General features: G+C 42.8%; 1 protein-coding gene across 2 annotated transcripts; it reads right to left on the bottom strand.

Moving 5' to 3' along the window:
* Positions 1-6828: 6828 nt before the first annotated feature.
* LOC111234463 (SH2 domain-containing protein 4A-like) lies at positions 6829-23885 on the bottom strand. Of its 2 annotated transcripts, XM_022762574.1 has the most exons (8): positions 23799-23885; positions 22453-23018; positions 19124-19268; positions 17453-17555; positions 16525-16563; positions 16387-16428; positions 14583-14865; positions 6829-8059 (listed from the first exon to the last, which is right to left on the bottom strand). In XM_022762574.1, the coding sequence occupies exons 2-8, from the start codon at positions 22637-22639 to the stop codon at positions 7836-7838; spliced, it is 1023 nt and encodes a 340-aa protein (XP_022618295.1). In that variant the 5' UTR covers positions 22640-23018; positions 23799-23885; the 3' UTR covers positions 6829-7835. The 2 variants fall into 2 exon arrangements, with proteins under 2 accessions (XP_022618295.1, XP_022618296.1); XM_022762575.1 differs by lacking the exon at positions 23799-23885 and having other exon boundaries at positions 19124-19270; positions 22454-22573.
* Between the last annotated feature and the right edge of the window lie 843 nt (positions 23886-24728).

Genomic DNA, 24728 nt, shown 5'->3' with positions numbered 1-24728 from the left:
CTATCTCATGCTGTGGAAATATAACCTATAGAGGCCTTAGTGCCTTCAATATTCTGGGCACTGTGGTAATTATGTTGCCTCTAAATATTATTTTATATAGAGCGTGACATCACTGATAAGGCCCACACATAAACAGGGGATAACAGTGATTTCTTTCAGTCCCAAAAGTTTTAAAATATTCATCATCCACTGGTGTTAGTTCCCCCTGGTTCAGATTTCTCATTTCATAAATGTCCATACAGTTTCCATTAAAGCTAATATTTAGGTTGTTAAACTGTAAAATGTCTGTTGTTTTTTTATGTGCGTTGAATGCAATGAAGTGCAGGAAAAAGCAAAGCCAAATCAAAGGAAGTGCAGAACTCAACTTGCAAACTTGCACACTCTGAGATTGTTGAGAGAATAAAAAAAAGAAGAAAAAAGAAAAGATTCACAACTCATTTTCATTTCAGTAACACAAATGTGATGGGCAATGAAATGGAAATTAACGGCTTTACAGGGACGCATTTTCCTTGATCCGTGGGTTTAACAACTCAAAGCACAGAATTGATAAGTTAACAATAAGGATGAGTTTAATACACATACTTTAAAAGTAATTTCAATTCATCTTCAAGTGGTAGGTAGATTGTACAAATTTAAAGGGGTTCATATTCACATGTCAAGGTTTTCACTCATCTGAATGGTTATTCTATTGAGTGAACAATCCCTTTATCTGTCACCCTGTGTTATCTCACACTGTGTGTGTACAGGTACACACAGGTGTGTGTGGGAACATTCTTCTGTAATCTGGATAAGTGTGATCATTGTTCCCTGATCTCTGAACTCTGTGTTGATATTCCTGCTTTGTGGCTCTGTCGAGTCGCTGGAGTTATATGCTTGGTACTGAACTGAATTCAAAACTTTTATGACTTACTGTGCTTGGGTATGTTTGACTCAAATTCACACTGTGCATAATCTAAACCAGTGCTGCTAATGAGTGCTGCTGCACAAACCTTGCTAGCTTTTCCTCTGTCATGCCTCAGTCTTCCACTCTCTGGGCCCGAGGAACTTGATTGAATGCCTTGCTTCCTTTGCACGTCAACACCTCGTCCTCCATCCCCCGCTGGAACCATACTCAGGGCGAACTGACCACCTTTGAGGCAGCTACAATGATCATGTGCCTGTGACATCTATTCCTGGCAACCACGAATGATGGATTGGTCACAGTTTCAAGGGGGAAAAGCTGGCACTGTTGGTCCTGTGACTCAGGTGCTAAGGGTGCCCCCTAGAGACAGGGGAAGTCATTACTAGTCCCTGATGATAATAATGATCCACAGTATTTTTTTTTCCATGGCTCTTAAGGTCCTTTCACACATGCTTCCTGAAAGAGTATTGAATCCTTGCCCTCCTGCACATCGGAGCATGGCAGGCAACAGCATCCACGCATGGCAACACCAGCCCAACAACCATCTCCTAGCAACGCATGTCCTCTGCCCCAGGAGGAATCTGGAGGTCTCTGCTGTAGTCACACCATGCATTTCCTGGAGGGCAATCAGATTTTTTCCTCATCTCTTCTCTAACTCCCTTACTCTCGCCCTACCTCTCTCTGCTTCGCCAATATTTCATTCCAACTGGCTTAGCTGTTCTGGATGGAGTCTTTTTTTGGGATGAAAATAACAAGCCCACAAATTAAAAAAAAAAAAAGGGTGCAAAATAAATTCAATTCTTACAAACTGCGAGGCAAAGCGTAAGTAATAGTGAGAACAATGTAAAGAATATAACTAAGGCGAAGATCCAAAATTTTTTTGTCATTAGTCTCTCAGTTTTAAACATTAATCAAATATAAATCAGTTCAATACATATTACTGAAAGAGAAACTTTCCCATGACCTTGCATGACCTTTTTTTAAAATACAACTATAAGAACCAAAACAACCGAACCACAAACCAAAATAAAGTAAAAAAACAAAAAAAACCTCCGCTGAGCCTTCGTGTGACAGAAGGTACCTAATCAAAACAGCCTCCTCATGCAACTGCTAACATGCGTGTATGTTTCCCATTCGTGCTTGTTCCCTTCCTCCTAGCCCCATCACCACAAACCACCGTTCCCACAGTATTCCCATGACTCTCTGCTGCTCCCCCTCTCTTCCCTCGAAGGGCCCAGACTTCACCAAAAGGCAGGAGGGCTGCGTTGGCGAGCAGCGAGCTGCTCTAGCCCACCTTCCTCACATCTGAGAACCTCTGTGAAATCCTAATCCCCAGAGTAGGGTGAAGCGCAGGCCCAGCTTGCCTGACCTCTCTGGTTGCCATGGATACAGCGCACTATAAATAAAACAGAGGGGGCTTTTTTTCAAGCAGTTTGGCAGGGCTGTGTGGCCTGCTCACTGGTGGGGCTTATTTTCTCTCTCCCTCCCTCATTCTGTCTCTTCTCACTCTCATTCTACTCCCCCTTTCACTTATTCTCTCAATCACTGAGTGCCCGTCCTCTTTCTGTCTTGTGCTTCCTCCCTCTCCTTGTCCCTGTTGCTCATTCAATACTTTCATTCAACCCCTTCAAAACACAACACCTGTATTAGCACCTACCTGTATTTATATTCATTCTTTTCATTCTCGCAAAGAACGTCACTTGAACAAGTCATTGTTCATATTAAGAAAGTAAACGCAAAGGCAACTTGCTTGGTTGGTAGCAATTTACATCTGTCAAGAAAACACACAAAGAGCCATCTCAACAGAGGCCAAGACGATCTATTTTCTTGGTGGTGGCAGAAAAGCATTAAGAGGCGAGGGAGGTTGAGTGTGCTCGCGCACTGAATCAGGACTGCGTTGCAGATTTTTGTCTGGCAAGGCAAATCTCGGGAGGCTGGAAAATAATTTGGTCATGGCTGTGGGAGGTTGTTGGGAGTGGGAGGCGTATGGGTGATGTGGGGGAGAAGGTTTGAGGGGTGACTGGTTGGTGGGAGGAGGAGGGGGTAGGGTTTTGACCGTCTCGCTGTGGTGAAAACATGCTTGACACTTCATTCCTTTCCAGTTAATGTGGTGCGGACTGCAGGATGTTAACCCTCTGTCTGCCTTTTGATGCTTGGTCTCCACTGTTGCACAATACCCGTTGCGCACAGCACTTCCTGCTTTACAGCGGTTCAGGGCTAAAACATTCCAGGACATCTTATGGAAGAAATCAGTCCTGCCAGCCGTGGGAGTGACGGCTACAGTATACATTATTTTCCGGTATCATGTCTACATTAGCTGAGTGTAATACTGTGAGACAATAAGACAGGCCTGCTGCGCAATCCTCAGAAGCTGTCATGGTGATTTGAAAATTTGACCATCACATGCCAGATACTCTTTGTCTGGGAGAATCTGGAAGAGTAAGCCACATTTCCTGGACCATCTGCCTCATATGAATTACACAAAAGACAAGACCAGCACCAGAAAACATCCACAATGTTGCCTGGGAGACAGAGGTCACATGAGAGGATGAGTCACAGAAACCCAGAACTACCCAGAAACCAACACTATTGAACGGCCTCACATCAAGGTGCTCTTTACAGTTTGGCGACATGCAGAAGGATTAGTGTCGTGTCAGTGCATAAACGACAGCGAGACGCTGCCCTTGGCAAAAGACAAGTATACAGTTAAACTTAATGGGGCCAGAATCTGATACCTCAATAGGAATCCACTTCAGCGCCAGCCACTATTCTTTACTAGCAAAACACACACACAGTACTAGTGGTGTACATCAACCTGTGTCTGACCATCGGTCTACCGCTGGTGTGTTAGTTTGTGTGTGTGTTCATGCAGACTGGAGAGTAGGGAGTTAATGCAGGCAGGGCTGTGGCAGTCCTCCTGCCCCTCAGCCAGATTAATCATGCAGGAGAGACACAGCAGGCCCCCGTTCATTCTGCCTGGGGGTGAAGCTGTGCCCGCATGCTCTCCGTATCACATGGCCCTGGCCCCCCTCCCTCCTCTCCTCTCTCTCTCTCTCTCTCTCTCTCTCTACTGGGGGTAGCTTGGATGGGGCTAGGTAGGCTGTGGAACCAGGGGGGCGGAGGGGGGGGGGGGGGAGGCATGAGGTGGTGTGGTAGAACACCACAGCACGCAGTATAGCTTTCTTTCTTTCCTCCACACTTTTTTTTTTCTCTCTTCCCTCTTCACTTCCCCTTCTGTGGGTGTGAAGCGAGTGAGGCAGGAAAAAAAAAAGAGAGAGAGAGAAACAGGCGTCCATCTCTCCTGCAAGGAGACAACAACAGCCTCTTTTTTATCTCCCGTCGGAGGGCCCTGACGACAGCAGTGGCCAGGCTCGGTGGATGAAGAGGAGAAGTGTGTGGGGCAGAAGGGGTGGGGGGGGTGGCGGCGTGGGGTGGGCATACCAAGGGACTCGCCACAGATATCTCCTGGAAACTGCCCGACGATGTCTCTGCTCATCAGAGAACAGCCACAGCCATTGTTGGGCTTATTGGGAGACAGAGATCCAGGCGGCATCGCACAGTCGCGTGCTACAGCATTTTTTCATTTTTTCACATTGCACAAGCACCAGCATGTGCACAGAAGTTCAGCCTTATGCGTGTCACCTTGTGCTATGCTGTGAATCTTCAACATGAGTAGCCTTCTGTAAGTTTGACTGTAAACAGTACATGTATATGTGTGCTGTAGGTATGTGGGCTCCCTGCTGCCTTGTTTGTTAAACCTTTTTTTACAAGTGAACATCTGTCTGACAGTGACACTGGTGCCTACCTCTGTGTGGGCCCACACGGATACAACAAGATCCATGTGTATTTGGACAGCAGTGCATTGTTTTCAACGCATGCTTTGCCTCCAGAGTCTTATCACTTTGTCTGTGAAACGACACAGAGACTGGGTCAAGAGTAGCTTTGCTGGTCTTTTTCAACTGGATCAAAAGAGGCTTTGACAGGGCATTTAGAAAGAATTAACCATTGTGTCTTTGCTTATGCTTTAGGTACATACGCGTTTCACTCAAAGAAAGTAATGACTTTACGCATGCCATGGTGTTAGGATTTTTTAAATGTAATACAAGTGAGGTTTTAGCTGTTCTCCACCAAGAGACTATATTGAGTGGCAGCAATGTAATGGTTATAAAACTGTTTCCAGCCTGACTTTAAGATATGTTTCCCCAGCTGGGAAATGTGAACTGGAGAAGTGAACATGACACACTTTTACCCCTCGTTACATCGACCATCAACATGTTTTAGATCCAGCATTTAAAAAATATTTTTGATATATAATTTTGTTTCATTTTTATACAGCTATTGAGCGGTTCTACTGCGAGTTTTCACTATTTCCTGGGAGTTTATAATAATATAATAATATATATACTGCTATCTCGAGTAGTCCATCATACTGTATATCATGTTGAATAGGATCTTTTGTATGAAACATGAGGATGACTTCAGTGCACAGCTAATCTTCATACATCAGGTAAGTGGTGTTTTAAACAGAATTGTTGAAAAACTGCAATACAACAAACACTGCATTCATAAAGGGAGCAGTTTGTCTCTGCGAGGTGCTTTTAATGAAATGAATGAATTGAAAACAACAACAGCCAAAAAGGAATCTCTTTTAGGATGTGAACTGTGGGTCAAGTGGAGGCACATCTGGTTCCAGATATAGAATACTCACCCATTCAGCCCGACCAAAACATAACTGGTAATGATGCTTGTGAAGGCTTGCTCAAAAGAAAAACACTGCGATGGTGATAGTACAAGTGTGTGAGTTTGTGAATGCAGCCTGTTGAGAAAAGAGTCTAGATAAATTGCTGTCGTCTGAACTCCTAAGAAACTACCACACAATTGACTATTGTTGCAACAGCCTGTTCTGTTAACACATGCTACATGCAGACTTACATAATGTCCCCTGTAGAGAATGGAGTGAATCCTGCACCCTACTGCACTGTGTAAGTGTATTACATGGCAGGTCTACTGTTACCATTGTAGTGCAATGAAACACCACCATACTCTCCGTGTTTCCATACAACAGAGTGGACACGTGTGCAATAATGTGTGTTTGTGCATGCGTATGGATCTTATCTCCTTTGAAAAGCCATTCACAAGTAGGAAATGTATGATTTTTCAATTATATATCATATCCTATAGCTCCTATGAGATAGGTACTTTTTCTCCAACACCCATAACTGCATTTCATGAAATTGACTTTATTCTGCCGTGACAAGCAAAGACTACATGATGTCTTCATTTTGTTAATGAAGATTATGTACAGCAGCATGGGGCACTTATCGCTTCATCATAAGTCACTGAGTGATGCATCAGTTCATACAACGCTGTTGCTTTTATTTGTTACAGTGGAGATTTTCTTTAAACAGATTAGCCAGCTGCCAAACATTTAATGCAATCTGCAATGGAAATCCCAGATACAAATGTGAAAATATGCCACACAATTTTAGCATCGGCAAATATTTAAATGCCATTTACAAGCTCGGGGAGCTGTTTTGCTGGAAATTAAGCAAGAACTGTCTGAGCGCAGTAATAGCAAGCTTTGGGAGGGGGGCGGGTGAAGGGTGGGGGGCTGATGAAGCACATTCAAAAGGTGCATATAACTATATAACTATCTGCAAATTGTGCAGCATCTCAGTGTTGTGGGTTGGTATGCAAAGGTGATCACAGCGGTTGAAAGGATTATAATATTGTTCCGGATGGTTGATTTTAAAATGTTTGCCCTCTGTAAGCTACAAGACAGGAGAAAGATGTTTTACTTCAGTTTGGAATTATGACGGATAGAAGTCAGAGACAGAAAGAGTGAGAGAGAGAAACTACACAAAAAAAAGTTGATTTTTTGAGATACAAGATGTAAAATTTATACAATTTTATTGTTTCTTTGATTTCACCATACAAACTTGACATCAATGATAAAGATGCCTCTCATTTTACAAGTGAGCACTGTAGAAGCGTTAAATATCCCATTACAAAACATCTTTCTCCCTATAGAAAATGTAAAAAAACAAAAAAAAAAACAAACAACAAAATGCAACCACAAATCTCTAAAATAGAACTGAAAAAAACTGGGGAAGAGTAAGAGCTGGATAATTTGGCAGCTACTGTCTAACTTGCCAGGATTTGATCCACTGGGAGTGACAGATGAGGCATTTGGCACTGTCATTGGTCCACAACAGGTCGCAGTGAGGCTCCTGCCAGGTGGCAGAGGGAGACATACATTGCATTGTGACAAATAAACAACCCTACACTATTCCCAGGGAGAAGACAGCAAGATGAAGGAGGACCCTACTGTACCTTATTTCACCCCATTCTGCCTGCCCAAGCCCATTCTTTCATTCAAGAAGACAGAAATTAAAAGAGAAACACTGACACGCGCAAATGCAAACTGTCTCATAATAGATGAAAATAAAGGAATTTGTAAGTAAACAATATTGTGTGCACAGGCTTTGTGAATTGGACTAAAAACTGTGTGTGAGAATGAGGGTGTATTTTTCCACATGTTACACAAAGTGGAAAGAATCAGCAACAAGTGAATACATGTGATAGTCATCAATTCCCTGGCAAATACATAAAAGGTAGAAGAATTGTTTGTTAAACAAAACAAATATTCAATTGCAATCAATTGCTTTGGAATTTCTTCCCCACAAAGAGTGTTTACAGTACTGCAGCATCAAAAATAAAAGAACCATTACGTTCAAGCATTTCCACTGCTAAACTTTGGGAGTGATAGCAACACTGTGAGCATTACCATTTCTCTGGGACACATTTACAGTTCTCCATCCCATTATGCTTTATGATGCTTCACAATACATGTCCGGTATTGTCCAGTTTGGCTTTCTTTGAATGACGTGGATGCGTGAAACCGGGTGGGCATCTGTGCATCGGTGTGTATGGATTACCTGACAGTAGGTGTGGTCGTTAGACGCAAGTGGCCTGGCTTGGTGGGGAGAGGAGGCTTGATGCCGCGAGAGGGGGTCTGTGAGGGGGTCGTAGCGCTTTCAGCGCTGAAGGTTTTCATCAGCTGAGCCACCCTGCCACGCCCTGCGCAGGTTGGCGCGCTCCCTGATGACCCGGCCTCCTCTGAGGCCGCCCTCCGAGACACTTCTGATGCACCAACATCTATAAAAAAAAATAAAAAAAAAAACAAAAGAGAGGATGAGATTTCCTTAAGAGCTCCAACAATCTGCCTGCCATGCATGGGCATTAAAAACTAAAATGGAATAGGAGTGTTTATTGTGAATATTTCAAAACTGGGTGTATAATGCACTGTATTTAATGCTTAATATAAATTCATGTATTTAATTTGTAACTTATTGTTATTGAGGTTTATTATTTATCATGCGCAGTCTCATTTTCTAAGTGTTTCACTCTGTATCTACCACAAACTGTATTGTCAAATTTCCTCTCAATTTTTCTTTTCACTCTGTATGATTAGATGACTTTCTGGGCCACACCTGTCACAAGGCGACCTTGTTTACTGTAAACTACATTGATCAGTGTCTTGTTGCATCAGGAAACGTGTCCTTTTGAGAACATAAAATCAAGGTGAAAATCTCTTTTATCTTTTCAGTGAAAATCGGTAAAATAATTAGTAATGAGAATTAGACGTACAACCCTTGTGTGCTACTGTTGTAAAAGCAGGAATTCAGTCTTCTTCTACACTACCTGATCATTTCCCCTCTCCAAATATTGTGCCTCGATCTTTCTTCAGTCTTTTCTACCTTTTTTTCCCCCCTTTTTCATTCGCCTCCCTTTATCCCACTCTGGCTGAGCAGAGGTCATCCTCAGTGGAAGTAGGGACACAGCTGGGTGTAGTTGGTGTGTGTGTGTGTGTGTGTGCTTGCTGATGTACTGTGTTGGAAGAGGGTGTAATTGAGGGAGGAATGGAGGGAACAGGAGTAACGGAGGGGAGGGAGGGCCACAGGGACGGCAATGGAGAGCAGACAGACGCTGCTCAGACACCAGAAGGCTTGAGGAGCCACATATTTTTAGCGTCATCCCCGGGGGACAGAGATATGTGAGAGCACCCGCGTGCACGGCTGAAGACGCGCGCACACACACACACACACACACACACACACACACACACACACACACACACACACACACACACACACACACACAAAGTAAAGTAAAAACAGGCACAAACGTGCACACAGTTTCTAACAGTTGAATTTCAAAAGACACACACACAATCTCACGTTTCATTCAGGTCCATGCATGTTCACACACACACACACACACACACACACACACACACACACACACACACACACACACACACACACACACACACAAGCATGCACCCTCGCACAGCCCTCCTGCTCATGGATTCAGTCACGCATGCAGCCATCTCTGACTAACACCACGGCACAGCACAGAGTCACACACACAGAGGTGGGGTACAGCCAAAACCACACAGGCACTCCTGGGGCCAGGAAACCTTTAGAGCTCTTGATGTCTTGCAGGCATGAAAGGGAGAGACCCAAAGTAGCCTTTAAGGTGGTGTTATTGTTTATTGTTGTTTACTCTCCTTTCTCTCCTCGCCCTCACTCTCTCCCGCCCCTCTCTCTGTGGCTCTAACACCTACCTTCCTCCTCATCTTCCTCTCCCTCTGTCTTGCCCTGCCTTCCTCTGCCCCCTGACCCGCGGTTCCTGCGTTAATGTCCTCTCGCTGCGCTGCGTGGGCTTGCCTCTGATTGTCTCGTTGTGTTGTGTGGTCACCACGGAAACCTTGGATAGGCTCCAGCAATTGAGGCTAACACACATTCAGGCACGCACCGAGTGCACACACAGACACAGACACACACACACTCATGGTCAGAGAGTTTTTTGAGCTCAGAGCCTTGGTGCAGGTCTGAGTGGAATGCTTAATAGAGAGACAGAGATAGAAAGGACAGGGAGAACTGGTATTATGGGCATGGACTGTTGTAAAGAACTAATACAAATATATATACCTATTTGAATCTTTTGAGAGCAACTGAAGTAAAACCTTCCCACAGGAACCTGACTAACCTGTCTTAACACACCTAAAAAAATGCTCAAACCCAACGCCTTTCTGCCTGTAACTCTCCTCAGCAGCTGCACTCTTAGCTCCGTCAGCAGAAACAATCATTAAAGCTACCTGCAAAAACACCTATTAAAACGAAAGAGAATCTCTGCATTAAAGCGCTCGTCGTCAGGATTGATTAATCTCCCATCTGAGCTTTCGGACGCCACTCCTCGCATCTCAGTCCAGCTCGTAAATGTACAGGGAGGACAAAGAGGAGGGGGCGGGAAGCAGTGTCACTGACCAGGCTAGCACAAAAATTAAAGACCAATCTATCTCTTTAAAGACCTCCACGTCTCTCTGGCAGAAAGAGAGGAGGAGGGCGGGGGGCTGCTGGGGTGGGGAGGTGGGGGGACAGAAGTGGGGCAGAGGGCAGAATTCCCGAGCAGCACGTCTGTGGACTGAAGGGCAGGGAGGAGAGGAGGTGTGTGTGTGTGTGTGTGTGTGTGTTGGGGGGGTGGGGGGCTTCTGTGTGGGGGCTGGGGCCCCTGTCACTTATCAGCTCTGGCTGAGCGTCGCCCAGGGCTAGAGTCGGGAAGCAGTGCTGGAATGTGTGTCCTTCCCTCTGAAGGTGAAGAGAGAGGAGAGGAAAGCCGACCGACAGACAGAGAAGGGTTTATAAACATGAACACACACAAACACACACACACACACACACACACGCATACACATTATCTCATACACCGCCAGCTGCTGGAGTTTGATACGCTTTCATGCTCATGCACTCATGCTCAGATCATGACACACGCTAACGCAACACACATTTCTGCATCTCTAGGTTCAGTTGCAGACTCTTACACCGACTCTACACACTCCCCCGGTTATCTGAAACATTTCTCATGTCGCTCACTTTCATTTTTATGCGGACGACCCACAACTTTTAACATATTATCCAAGTTAGCTGCCATCATGTTCAGTTTCTAACAATTTTCAATAAAAAAAAAATATCTGGTTTTGTGGATAGAGTAGAATTATATGAATCAATATAAATGCAAAATTTCTTCCCCCTCATTCCCAAATTATTTCCTGCTAAAAGACAATTTTAATCTTTCCAGTTTGCTCTAAATTAGGGTCTCTTGACTTTGACAGCACAGAAAATGCTTCAGGTAGTAGAAACTGAAGAGAAAAAAGAAAAAGGGGTGGTAATTATCAGATCATTTACACAGAGTAACTAATTAAACTACTACTAGTGGACAGTGGTTGCCATTCAGAAGGTAATTTTTAAATGAGCTGTTTACACAGATTTTTGATTCTATACTGTAATATTTTCTAAATCTGATTTTCATCTGTTTTGTAATTATCCAAATATCCTTAGACAAATAATACATTTTAATATTAAAAGCAAGTGTAATCCTTTCTTAAGCTAATCTATCTTGAATCCTGTATTTCAAACAGCAAAAATAACTTCAGATAAGATTAAAAGCTGATTCTGTCCCATGCGAAAAAGTCTCACATCACTTTCCCAAATTTGAGATTACTCATCCCTACTTGTTGTTTTCATGAGATGTGACAACTACATCTTGACAATATTCAGAACTTGATACAGTTTGTTTGGTAATACCTTTTACCCTATCCTCTCTGGTGACACACACAAAAAACAACTATTAGTATTTGTCATGCGCTACTGTTCAATCTTATGTACAACGTCTTGAATTCTTAAGTCGGGAGGTTTAGTTTATCTTCAACGGCTAAATGCACGACAGCAGATTATTAAGTTCATCTTCTACAAGTGTTGCGTGGGCCACACTTGCTGCTCACAGGATGCAGGAATCCTCGTCATTAACCACATTCAAAAGAAAACAGCTGAGGCTTGAGCCTTATCCTAGTCTGCCCCCCCCCCTCCGGACCGAGCTTCCTGCCATTGTCAAGAACAGACACTCTGTCAGTATTTTTTTGTCCAGAGTCAAGACACATTTATTCAGCACTGTGTTCAGCCCACCTCAACTCCCACCACACCAGCTGTTCCTTTCCCTTCCCTTTCCCTTTCTTTCCTCTTCCCTCCATTCGCCTGTTATTTGCTGCCCTGGCATTGCCCACTGATCTCATATCCAGTCACTAATGTGGGCGCAGGCACACACACAAACGCCTGTGCAACCTCAATTTATTGGAATTATATCTTTTGTTTTTTGTTTTCTTTTTCATATCCAGGTTTTTTGGTCATTTGGTCAGTTAAAAGATCTGAGCTCACCGCACACGCCTCCAAACAGACTTTTTTTTTTTTTACTTGACAGAATAGGAGCAGAAATTCTCTTAAAACGTGGTTTGATTCTGACATTCAGCGTTCAGTTCAGGTAATAAGCCGCGAACGTGGTTTCAAAATGATTTCCAGGATTTTTGTCTCTTCATGACATTATTAAGAGCTTGTTAGCCTTCCTGTGTCTGGCTTTTGGAGAGATTAGCCCGGCCTCCAAAATCTACATGGAACTGCCAGGAATGTTCAGAATGAACCAGACAGTAAAGAGAGGGAGGAAAAAAAAACAACAGACAGTCATCCTTCAGGTAGGCTACTGTCTCTCATTGTGTCATTATAACGGGAGATTCACATTATCACAATTTAACTCTCAATTTCCATAATTCTGCATTCACTTCAAACTACAGTAACACATGGCATTGGCCTGATCAAACTCTCACAATCAGCGTTTAAAGGAATAAAATGAATAAGTAAATAAATAAATACAGTTTTCTTGAATTCTTCCCCCCAAATGTTCAAACCCTGGAGGAGAAATTTGACTTTGCTTGTAAGGTTCTCTGCTGTTTCCGAACTGAGAAAACTCATGGACATGTTGCAGGGTAAAGTGTATATGCATGATCGTGTTCCCTAACTTAGATGTAGGATGAGCATTTTTCCAGCAGAGGGACCTTATGGAGATGATGAGGTTTTCTATCCAACTAGACTTTTTTTCTACAGTATCACTGTTTTCCACTGGATGGTGCTAATTTCACCCTTACACTTTCCATTTTTCTGCATAACTGGGTCACTGTATGGTGAATGAGTGTTAGTCAATTCATGAAATTTGGTGCTGTGCTCAGGCAGGAAGTCTAGGAATCACAACGATAGTTCAAACAAGATTCACTCTTGTCATCTGCAGAACATACTGTAAGACCTAGTGGCAATCATATTCATGTCCAAGCCCAAGATATCTGTTATGAAAAAAAAAACTTCCAAGTCTGAAAATATCCCTTCCGTCTACACAGTGAACATCTGTATAGACATAGGTAGAGATATGCAAGTAGCACAGACCGCATAACAGACACAAAGAGAGGAACAAAAAGACAGATACAACATCTCACTGGTTTGTGAAAAAATTAATAAAATATAAAAACTAGTTTGCCATCATGGCAAATACCTGCTCTAACACAGTGTTAGAACAGTACAAACTCTAATAAAGATCCAATAGTTCAAAAAGTAAACTGATGGAGTAATTTCTCATGCAACTCTTTGTGTGTATCCTAAACAATGTCAAAATCATCCATTTGGTATTATATATGTTACTAAACTAAACTAGCGGAAAAATAAGAAGTGCTACAAAGATATTTTATTTCTGTAAAATGATCTGATACTGTTAACCCACCATTTAATATAAAGCGAATGAAGGGTTCCATTATACTATGGTTTTGGAATAAAGTACACACTAAATTATGCCAAATAACTATAACTATTTTCACTTTAATAGTTAAATATTAACAGTAACTAAAAATATGACTTTTATAGACAGAGTTATTTTAGTCTTCTATTACTCATTTTGGCTTGCATTTAAATCAAGTTATCATGTAATATTGCTCTGAAGGACCAGTGTTGCATATTATATCAGTCTGTTCTCTAACATCAAATTTGATTTGGTTATTTAACCATGCACCGCAATCGATCTAGAGTGTTTACTGGCAATGCCACTTCTAACATACACCCATGACAATAGAGAAGCTACCGAACAGGCAGGTGTGCCGGGGCGATGTGGTACAACCACACAAATCCCAGTCATATAAGCTTTTTCCCCTCTAGACTGGCCTCTTTTTACTCTGCCAGTCCATAAAGATTCCAGCGGGCTGAGGCACTATTTGGCGAGCACATTAGGTTTGGGGAAATAAATCCTTCTTCCTTGCTGCAGCACTGAGAAGCCCATCTAGTATGAACTTTGTTCAGACTGGTTGTGCTCAGCTCTCCACAGCCATTATTACTCTCAGAGAAGAGAAGAAGCAGTTGAAAAGGGTTCTCTTGTTGGCTCAGTGGCTTGTGTGTGATTTTCTTGTAAGTGATCTACAACGCCAATGACTTAATTTTCAACCCATGTCTGTGTCTGCGCCTGTGTCCAGTCTATCTCGCTCAAAAACATAACAGAAGTTATACAGTAAGAATTATGCATATGCAAATTTCAGGCGACGTCTCCATTAGCTGTGTTTATCCATGATGACACCGTTAATATTGCTGTTCATGTATCTCTCTTAATTAGCCAACAAGAGAAAGACAGCGGGGACTGGAATAAATACTCCCTCGTGAAATGGACAAAAAATTTTATGAACATGTCTATAAAAATACATTTATTTATTTATTTTGACCTAACATGTACCCTTACCCATGATGCTATGCTCACTCACCGTTCCCACCCTGTGATTCCTGGGGCTTCCGAGGTTCCTGTGAGCACAGGACCCTCTTGGTGGTTCCAGAGTCTATTTTGACTGTACTGCTGGGGGAAGAGTACGGCGCAGCAGTGGCCAGCCTCAGATTTGTGAGCCCGGGTCTCGTGTTGACAGAGCCTGGTGCCGCATTTGCTGAAGCTGGTCTCACGTTGACAGGGCTAACTCTCACGGGAGGCCTGGAGCAGATGGAGGGCTGGGGAACTGACTTGTCCACAGTCGCACTGGCTGACTTCAGCTCGGGCTGCAGAGGGAAGAGTGACAAAAAAGGACAGACGAGTGCGATCAGTGTTGACAGCTAATTCACATACAGTGGAATTACTGTCATGTTTGATTAAATCATTGGATAAATGATTCACCAAATTACAGTTCTCCAGTGACTACACTGCACCATAATGAAACACACAGAACTATGACCACTGATTAAGAGTTTAAGGATGTGCGGAGAGAAAATTATAAGGTGACTTGGAAATCAAGCTGCCTTGCTAATCTTCCCTTCTGATCTTACGCCTTCTTAATCAGCAATCTCAATCTCCTCCTCTATCAGACTCACTCCTTCCCTCTCTAAATCAACTGGAGAAAACCTGCAGCAGCGCTAGCAACAGCCACCGCTACATCTGCAGCAACAAACCAGACCCTTCCTGTTTCCAGGAAGAAATCATTCAATCTACAAACAAGGCATTGAACAAAATAATGAATCTTGTAAAGGGAGGGGGGGGGCTTAGATTGTGAATTCTTGGCTGTCAGACTGTCCAAACCTCCAAAGGTGTGAATGTTCATTGCCACATCAGCATGGGTTGGCCAGAGATGTGTTGGGGCCTGTAATATAGAGTGTCTGGTGTAGATACAAGAAGTGAGGGAGAGACATTTCCTTCTGTGGCAAAGAGGAGGGAAAACCAGAGAACAGAGGAGAGCTCACGCGCCCAAACCTCAGGAGACTATCCCACAATCCCATCCATCTGCGACTGACGCATTCTCTATCTCTGGCGTTTTAATTCCCTGATCAAGTTCATCAACCATCTGTTCTAGGGCAGTCCAGAAATCCTGCCTTGCTTCTGTGATTCAGCTGTTGTCGCAGCGCGTGTCACCTGCATACACACACACACACACACACACACACACAGACACACACACACACACACAGACACACACACACACACACAGACACACACACACACACACAGACACACACACACACACACACACACTCACACACACTCACGGGCACATAAACACAGAAAGAGGAAGAAAGAGAGAGGAGATAGAGCACACACTCCCCCGACAACCCAAGGCTGGAGCGATGATGGAGCCAGTGGGAGGACAGTTCAGTTCAGCTGTTCCCCAGAGAGAGCTATGAGGGGTGCGGCAGCTCAGACGTGACAGCGCACGGAGAGGGAGAATGCTGGGAGAAAGATGATCTGCACAGAGGCTCGGAGTGAGGGGACAGCTGGCCTAACCACCATTTCCTGTTACTCACAGAGGGTGGTGGGACTGCCATGAAAAAACACGTCGGCACTCTAAAGCCACATTTCAAGAAGCTGAGGAGTGGATCCCTGTGTTGTAAATCACACCCTGCTGGGATATTTGAGGCTGTGTTTTAAAATGTGTTGGTCAGTGCAGATGGCACTAGAAAATAAACTGTTCTTTGCCTTAAAAAAAATCTCTAATTCATACGAAAAGCAATAAAACATTTTGAAAGCCCTAACTGAACTGCAGGAACAATACAAACCAACAATCTTCAAAAATGACTTTAATTCACAAATACCTTTTCTGCTGCTGGAAGTGATGAATGCTCACTCACTGACACCTGTGGGTTTAACAGAGACATTACATGAGTGTTACAGGCCATGATGCAACCCGAGAGCACAGGGCTCAATTATAGCATGCAGTTGCTTGAACTCACCGGCAGAGGGAGTGAAGTGCTTGTCTCCTCACATTTCCCCTGTTGGGAGAGACAGTGCCATGTTAGATGATACTAGAGGTGACACGTCATCCTCCTTAACTTTGAGTCAGTTCAGTATGAGCTTGGAATGAGCAGGGAAAAGAGAGCAAGAGTTTAAGAGTTGGGGAAGAGTTAGTCAAATAAAAGAATATAGCAAATGATAAGTATTTGAAAACATATTCGTGCAGGGGGTGTGGTAATGTGACTGCGGGAAAACCAGTGACTAGCCAGGGTGCTAGTTATTTCCACTGAGTAAGCAGCTTGCAGATTCAGCTCAGAGCACCGTCGTGGTCAGGCCAGATGAGACCATCCACCCCGGCTTGCTCTGGCTCAATGTGTGCAAGGTTGCCATGACAACGCAGCAAATCTCTTTTTAAGATAGCGTGAAAAAAGGAGCCCCCCCCCCCCCACACACACACCCCTCCAGCTCCAAAATCAACAGCTCACACACTGCCAACTGCGCACACAAACGCACACACCCAAATATATCACAACCCTGGAAATGATCTTCTCTGAGTGCCTATTTTGACAGAAAAAGGCTAAAATTAGAGCTAGATAAATCTAAAATGGGGGAGATTGATTGTCACCAGCTATGCTCAACAGCCTAACTGATAGTTTTCACAAATTGCACTGCAGGTAAGAGAAGTGGAAATGAAGTGATGGAAATGTTATGTTAGAGATGGAGGGGTTCAATTGAGGGGATGAGACAATGAATCAGTTAGGAAGTGAAGGTGACAGCACAAAGGGATATGACAGGAGACTGATACAAGCTGATCGCACAGACAAGTGAATCTCTTTGTTTGATAAAATTATACCTAACCAAGGAGACAATAATTTCACATGAAAAAAACATAAATAAAAGTATGGAATCTATCAAACAGCTACACACCTTTAAATTCAGTGAGATTCCAGATTGTGTTTTAGGAGGAAGGTTCTCTCTCTCATTTCTGACAGGTTCTGTGGTTTTTCTGCTCTTCAAGATAGTTTGAAGGCTGTGAAACATAATGAGACACATGTCATACCTCTTTACATATACAGTCCAAGAGGCAAACTCCAGGGCTGAAAAATGACGCCAACACGGAAGTGCCAAAGATTGCAGTTCCTCGAATGGCCACTTGTAACTGGCTCCAAAGGCGAGTCAATCCTCATGGCTCCCATGTTAAAATGCCCAACTTTACTGAAGAAATAAATATGTGTACAACCTGGCACAAAAAAACGGGGTTGGTCTCTATAGCAAATTTTCCCCTTCATGACAATTGTTCGATGGGTGAATTTTTATATAACTCACCTGTTTAAATTTTATTACGGCTATAATAATGCATAATTGAAGGCGTGGCCGCTTTTGGTGACAGGTGGGTGCCGTGAGAGTTGGCTAGCCGCTCTGTGTGTAGCAGCTAGCTGTCTGCTCGGCGTCACTTCTGGTAGTTTTAGTCACTATGTCGTTGGTGCCTTTTGGAGGATTTTCCATGCAAATATCAGACAAATATGTTTGTTGTGCGGTTAATTGACTAACATAACATAAGGAAGTCCGTGCTCCTGTTAACTGAGGTGAGTTACAGTATTATTTTATTTATGTGTTAGCACTAATTAGCAAGTATTGACATATGTGCTCACCATACCCGACTTGTTAGCTTAGCTCGTGTACTAGCTAATTAGCAAGTAAATACATTAGCCGTGGGTTAGCCTTCCAGCAAGACGCCCAGGCGCACAGCTTTGCTAACGATGCTAACGGGAGCTTTTGCTTGCAAGGTTATTAAACCGGCATGTACCAAAGGCTCGGCGCCGCACACGCCCCACCTCTTTGCCTTGTTTTGGATTAGCCGGGATTTAGGCGGAGTTTGGCACTGTCAAGATGGCGACGGTGGGGAGCCCAAGCGCTCCTCAGAAACCAATAGGTGACGTCACGGAGGTTACGTCCGTCTACAGCACAGTATACAGACAGGTGACATATTATAAGAAAAACTTGAATAAATGAGTGGAGAAACCTTTTTTTTTAGGTTTCTCACTAACTTTCCAAAGGTTACTGAGAATGTCAAAGCAGGTTGTTATCTGACTACATCAGCAAGAATAGTACATTAATTACATCTAGAGAGGGATATTACAGTAGGGTTGCACCACATAAATCCCTAATAACAAAGATGAATGCACATTGGAGAGTTCAGTGGTGCAGAAACACCCATAGGCACTGGTCTATAGATGTGTGGGAAAAAACTTATATAGTGAGATAGGTCATCTTTCACCATATTATCCACAATTTGGGGGAGTGCATGGTGTGGTGTATACTTAGAGAATGCTGCAGGCCTGAATTTTTGACCCTAACAATGAGGGGATGCGGTGTCTGTTATGCTGTGGGGTACATTTTGCTGGTATGGTTTTTTTTACTACTTACACTCCTTACTTAGACACTTTATGTTGGTTTTTCTTTTAATTTGTCACCTATGCATAATTCTATGTCATAGTAAAATTAACAACAGAAACCCCTGATAACCCCTTCTTCTAAACAACACTAATAGTCTGTAATCTCACAAGTCACTGCTGGTATATTACAAAAGTGTATTACTATGTGTTGTTCTGAAGACTCGGCGCCTTCTTTTCTCCAAATCCTGAGCAGATGAATTTGGAGCTCAGCTCATCCATCTCCCCGATCACAATGACCGCCACATCTCCATCCCGGCCAAGCAACCAGCTCACATTCTTACTGTTGGCTGCAGGAAACAACACACAAATGCAAACTATGAGTTAACAGGCTATTGAAACACTATGTGAACATTTGAAAGTGGTTCTAAATTCAAACATCAGTCACTCAATATTTTTGCAGAAAAGACATACTTAATCATAGCATTTAAAAAAAAATGTAATTTGTATCATTTTCAGTCATTGGCCAAACATTGCTCAGTTTTGTCAAATATTAGAAATTGTACTTTCCTTCACCTTCTCAGGATTTTGAAATACCAGTTATAGTTTGTAAACAACCATTTTCAAAATAATGTATTGATAAGTATTCCAGATCTCTGAGTTAATCAGTTGTAGCTCTGGTCATTCTGAAGGGAAACTGTCAGCTCATCAGCATCTGATAAGTTGATGCTGCTTTTCAGATTCATAGATAGACAGGTAGCCAGGAGCAACAGCTGGTGCCCAAGCAGCACTTCGCAAATGTATGAGACAGCACCTTTGTATAGATGATATAAACAGAGTTGACAGGGAAAACCCCTGTCCTGCTGGCCTATCCCTGCAAACACACACACACACACACACACACACAGATAAATATGTATGTATATACATGAAATAATCTTTTAATTCCTGCCTTAAACCCAGCCCAAATTCCTACCCTAAGAAATATCAATAAATGAGATCTTGTGTCACATGCTCTCTTGACTTCTAATTATCTGTCTGTCTTTGTTAGGACATTGTCTTCATAAGCTTAGAAGCACAAAGGCACACACGCTCACACACATACAAACATGTTTCTGCCTTGTGACTTTGTCTGGGAGCACAGAGAAGCTACTTTATAGCGATAACCCAGCTGACGCAGGCTCAGAGGGTGAGAGCTTGTTGGGTGGGAAACAGAATAACATACTTTCATAGTGAACTGGTTTTGCCAGCCTGCCCTGTGGATCACATTCCAGCAGGGCATACCAGGAGGACTATGAAAAGACAGCAGCCATCACATATTTTGGTAAACAAGCTGACCACTTCACCACAACAACACTATCAGGTGTAGGAGACAATTAGAAGACATCATATTAATTGTGTTTGCGTATGCCAAAGGTCCTACTATAAAAGACATTGTTAAAACACAATTTCAAAAGCAGCTTGAAGGAGTGTGGTGCACTGCTTCATCAAAATGAACAGATAATGTTTCGAAAATGAGAGGAAATGGGTTTTCCATATCTGAAGAACAAGACAAAGCTTACTTATCAAAAAAAGTTATATAAAAGTTACAGAAACTCTACACTGAGTTATACAGTTTGTTTCTCTGCCTCATGTGAATGTCACCAGTCTGCCTACAACATAAACACATGCACACAATTAGGTCAGGATATAGTTATATAGTACATAAACACCAGTTACAATAAGGTCAGCCTAACCACAGCAAAACTCCCATGATCAGACAAGGCTAAAGGCTGAGCTGTTAACAACAGCTGAGAGAGACGCTGGCTCATTCTATGCATAAAAACAAACTTAGCATGTGAGCTCTCCCACAAGGCCATCCTGATAAAGTCAAAAAATTTTTGTTTTTCAAACACATACATTTCCTGCATGCTTCCTGTTTTGCCCTGTACTAATTGTTTGAAGGATTGAGTCCTGACTCACTTCCTATTTTTACACAGAAACACTAACTATCCACCATTTCCTCTGCACTACAGATGCATTGCCTGTGTGGAGAACAGTTGGGACCATGTGATCACAGCCTGCAGTCTCCATCCAGCCTCCTAAGGACAGCTGCATTGGTCATTAAGAGATAGAAAGAGCACTGTTCCCTCACTCTGCACCACAGCTGATAGTAAGTGCTTTGTTATTATCCAAGATCACATTACTATGTCAATCAGAGTTAATGCACCAACTGCAGTGTAATGTTGATGGGCTTTATCATATTCCAGTGGGTTTCATCTAGAAGGCTTTCTTGGGAATATAAAAATTCATTATAAAAATATATTATGTAAAGCAATTTATTATGTCAAAGTCATTATACCATCTATTTCTCACACTAGGACTCACTACCACCAAAGAAAATGCAGACAGGCAAGATGCTGTAGTATGCGCTAAACCAGTTTCAGGACAGACTTGCAGCCTCTTGAGTTTCTTGTTGTTTTGGTTAGTTAGATTGCTGCATGTACACTGGTTACTCCAACTGTTGCCTTTGAGCAGGAGCCAGTTCCTGATAAACCCATTCACATTACCCCTGCATTTCATCTGCTAATTATTTTCCTTCAAACACATATTCCAGACATGAGTGACATCTGTGACCCAGTAAATATTCTTCTCTGTTGTCTTAGGCTCACATTTTGTTATGTGACTGGGAACAAAGTGATCTAAGTGAGCACCTGAGAGGAAAACTTGTGTGAACACACACTACCACATACCTCACATTCATGACTACATACATAATCTTTAACATTTCCTGGATGACCTATCATACTCGCAGTTCTTTAGCACTATTAAGCCATGTCTCTTACAATACACTCATAGTGAATACCATTTTATCCTGACATTTTCTTTGCTTTGCTTGTGTAAATGTTAACATCCTCTGTGAGTGTGATGTTATCATTCACTCAACAGCATCATCAATCTGCTGTAATTATTTAGAGTTTGAGATATAAATAGAACTTCATATTAGTGAAGTGTAAATGGTCTTTGGTTTGTGTCTCTATATCATTCAGCATGTAGGTACTATCCTTGTTCCAAGTCTCAATTTCCAAAACACATTAATATGGAGCAGCTGGTGTTTGTTAGCCCAAGTTTGTATTTTAGGAAACTTTAAACTTGCCACATGGACTTCAGGTAAACGCTGTGCCTGTGTTAGCAAACAGCTGTTGAGATGACGGGAAACATGAGCTGCAGCAGCTTTATTATATCCAGCAGCATTGGATGTCTGTCACAGCCAATGCACACATGCTTCTGCACTGTGCTTCTCAAGCTTCAAAACTCTCTATTAGGTAATTCATAGCACACTAAGCAAACATCTCGACTGAAAGGATTCATCGTGTAATCCTTAAAAGGGGAACAGATGGTTTTCTGTCAAAAGCTTTGTTTAAAAGTGTGACGGTCAGTATGCTTGAAAAACCTGAAGCTGTACCCTGTCACACTAGATAAACAGGAAGAAGAAAAGTTAACAAAGGTGAGGTGGTGGTGGTGGTGGTGGTGGTGATGCGTTGGCATGGTTACCTTTTTTTGGCTTTGTTCGCTTGCAATCTGCATCCCCCCCTTCTCTCTCTAGCTTTTCCTCCCGCTCTTTCCAGCGCCGCACCTGCTCCTGACGCATTTTCAGGAACAGAGTCTTTTTTTGGTCTTCATTAAGAGCGTTCAGCACATCAGGGTCAATGTACATGTCCTGTAAAATCTGCTGCAGCATGTTGGTGCCGGAATGGTGGGTTTACTTGGTACCACCTGGCAAAGCAGTCAGAGGGAGGAGGTGCTGTGCTTTGACCAGCAGCTTCTTGAAGTGGACAGTGTTGTTTTATAGTCTCATGTCGTCAGACGAAGACTTTCACGGCTTCTTTAGCATCAAGTCAATCTTATTTACCCTAATAAACCCTTCTTCATGAATCAAGGCTCATTCTCACACAGGCTGTTGTACATACTGTACAATCTCACACATACATGCACTCACTTCACTCACACACACACTCACACAGACAAAATCCTGTTTCCTTTCTGTGTTGTGCTGACAGTTTCCCCACCCTACTAACATATCAGTTTCCTTTGACTTTGGAGGTCATCACTGGGACAATCTACAAAAAGAAAAAAACAAAGAGAACATTTTGAACAAACATTTAGAAGGTTATGTATGTTGTGTCCTGAAGATTACAATATTCTATATGTTTCTACCACCTTTCTCTCATCAAATCAGAAACTTTGCTTCTTTGGAAATTCAGTTTCAGTCGGTTATCTTGCCCTTCCCTTCATGAATACGGAAGAGCCCAAACCCTGTTTCTAAACTGACAGAGACACTGACTCAAAATGGGAGGAGATTCCAAAGGAATGGGACTGTTTCTGTCATCAGTGGCCCACCCCTCCCTCCTTCCCCTCCCTAGCACACATCCCTTCCCAAACCCATGTTCCTTTCTCCCCCATAATCCCATGAGATAGCGGCTTCGTTTTAACGTGGTCAGTTTCAGGTTGTAAGAGAAAAAAAAGACACACACACACACACACACACACACACACACACACACACACACACACACACACACACACACACACACACAGACACTGGGTCATAGCCCAGGACACCGTGAGCCGGTTTCTCTTACAAGGGGATTGAAATGGACTCCTCCAATCACAGTGGGTCGTTAAACAATGGCTACCACATATGCAGCACTTGGAGGGAAAGAAAGCTTGTCTCAGACTGAGAAGTATCTCACTGGTGTAACACAGATTGGTGTCTGCTAAACACACTGTAGGGTGCAGAGAAGGAAACCCGGGAAAAGGGGGGAAGTGAGGAGAGAAAGGAAGTGATACAAAAGAAAAGGGAGTTGTAAGAGAAGGGTAGAATTTGCTGAAGTACTCACAGTGGGATGTAGACAGCCGCTCCACAGCAGAGTATGCTAACTAAGCTGAGAGAGTCAGAGCGCCTGTGGGTCCTCCTTGTCTTTGTGTGTGTGTGTGACTGAGCTGATGACATCACAGCATTCCATAATCTCCCTCCCTCCCTCTCCCTCAGTCTCTCTCTGACACACTCCCACAAACACACACACACACACAGACACATTTCATTTAAAAACCGGGAAGAGAGCAATTCAGGAAGTTGACATCACACATTAAAGATGCTGTAAAAAAAAAAGTGAGAAAGAGAGAGACAAAACGAGAGAGAGAAAAATCCTAAACCTAGACTTTAAAGTTCCACGCACAAAACTCTTCATCAACAGTGAATGCAAAAATAAAGTTAGTACAAAAATGGGACATTAATTCTTAAATAGACATAACCTGCAGTTGTTCCTTTATACATATACAGTGCCATGCATAAGGTTTAGGCACTAAAAGTAAAGTGAGGTTGCTTTCAAAAATACTGCGATGAACTTCCTACAAAAAGCAGTAAACAGAAAAAACTTTGCCTTTAAATCAGCAGCAGTTCTCTTAGCCACAACTGTGCACAATTTTTCAAGGTGCTTGTTAGTGGATTGAGACTGTCTCAGTGTCTTCTTTCTCTTCATGTAATCCCATACTAACTCAATGATGCCGAAGTTAGGGATCTGTGGTGGCCATGTCATTTCGTTCAGGACTCCTCGTTATTCTTAGTCACATGAAGATGGTTCTTTATGACTCTGGTTATATATTTAGGGTCGTTGTAATGCTGCAGAATGAATTTTAGACCGATCAGACGCCTCCTTGATGCGCACTGCCTTTATGTACTTAAATAATTATTGCTTAAATTTGATAGTATGGAAAAGTAACAAGAAATGTATGTCATTACCTTATCCTCAGCCATCTGATATATGGCA

This window comes from Seriola dumerili, unplaced genomic scaffold (genome assembly GCF_002260705.1).
Source record: "Seriola dumerili isolate Sdu_G_001 unplaced genomic scaffold, Sdu_1.0 BDQW01000449.1, whole genome shotgun sequence".
NCBI classification, from domain to species: Eukaryota; Metazoa; Chordata; class Actinopteri; order Carangiformes; family Carangidae; genus Seriola; species Seriola dumerili.
The sequence above is the reverse complement of the archived record's forward strand: the minus strand, read 5'-3'. Positions and strand labels throughout refer to the sequence as shown.

Coding starts and splice junctions, on each gene's coding strand:
- LOC111234463 (XM_022762574.1), bottom strand. CDS start 22,639: ATGCTGCAGCAGATTTTACAGGACATGTACATTGACCCTGATGTGCTG. Junction 14,866..16,386: donor CACTTCCAGCAGCAGAAAAG/GTATTTGTGAAT, acceptor TTCCCTCTGCAG/CCCGAGCTGAAGTCAGCCAG. Junction 8,060..14,582: donor GGAATCACAGGGTGGGAACG/GTGAGTGAGCAT, acceptor TTTTTTTTATAG/ATGTTGGTGCATCAGAAGTG.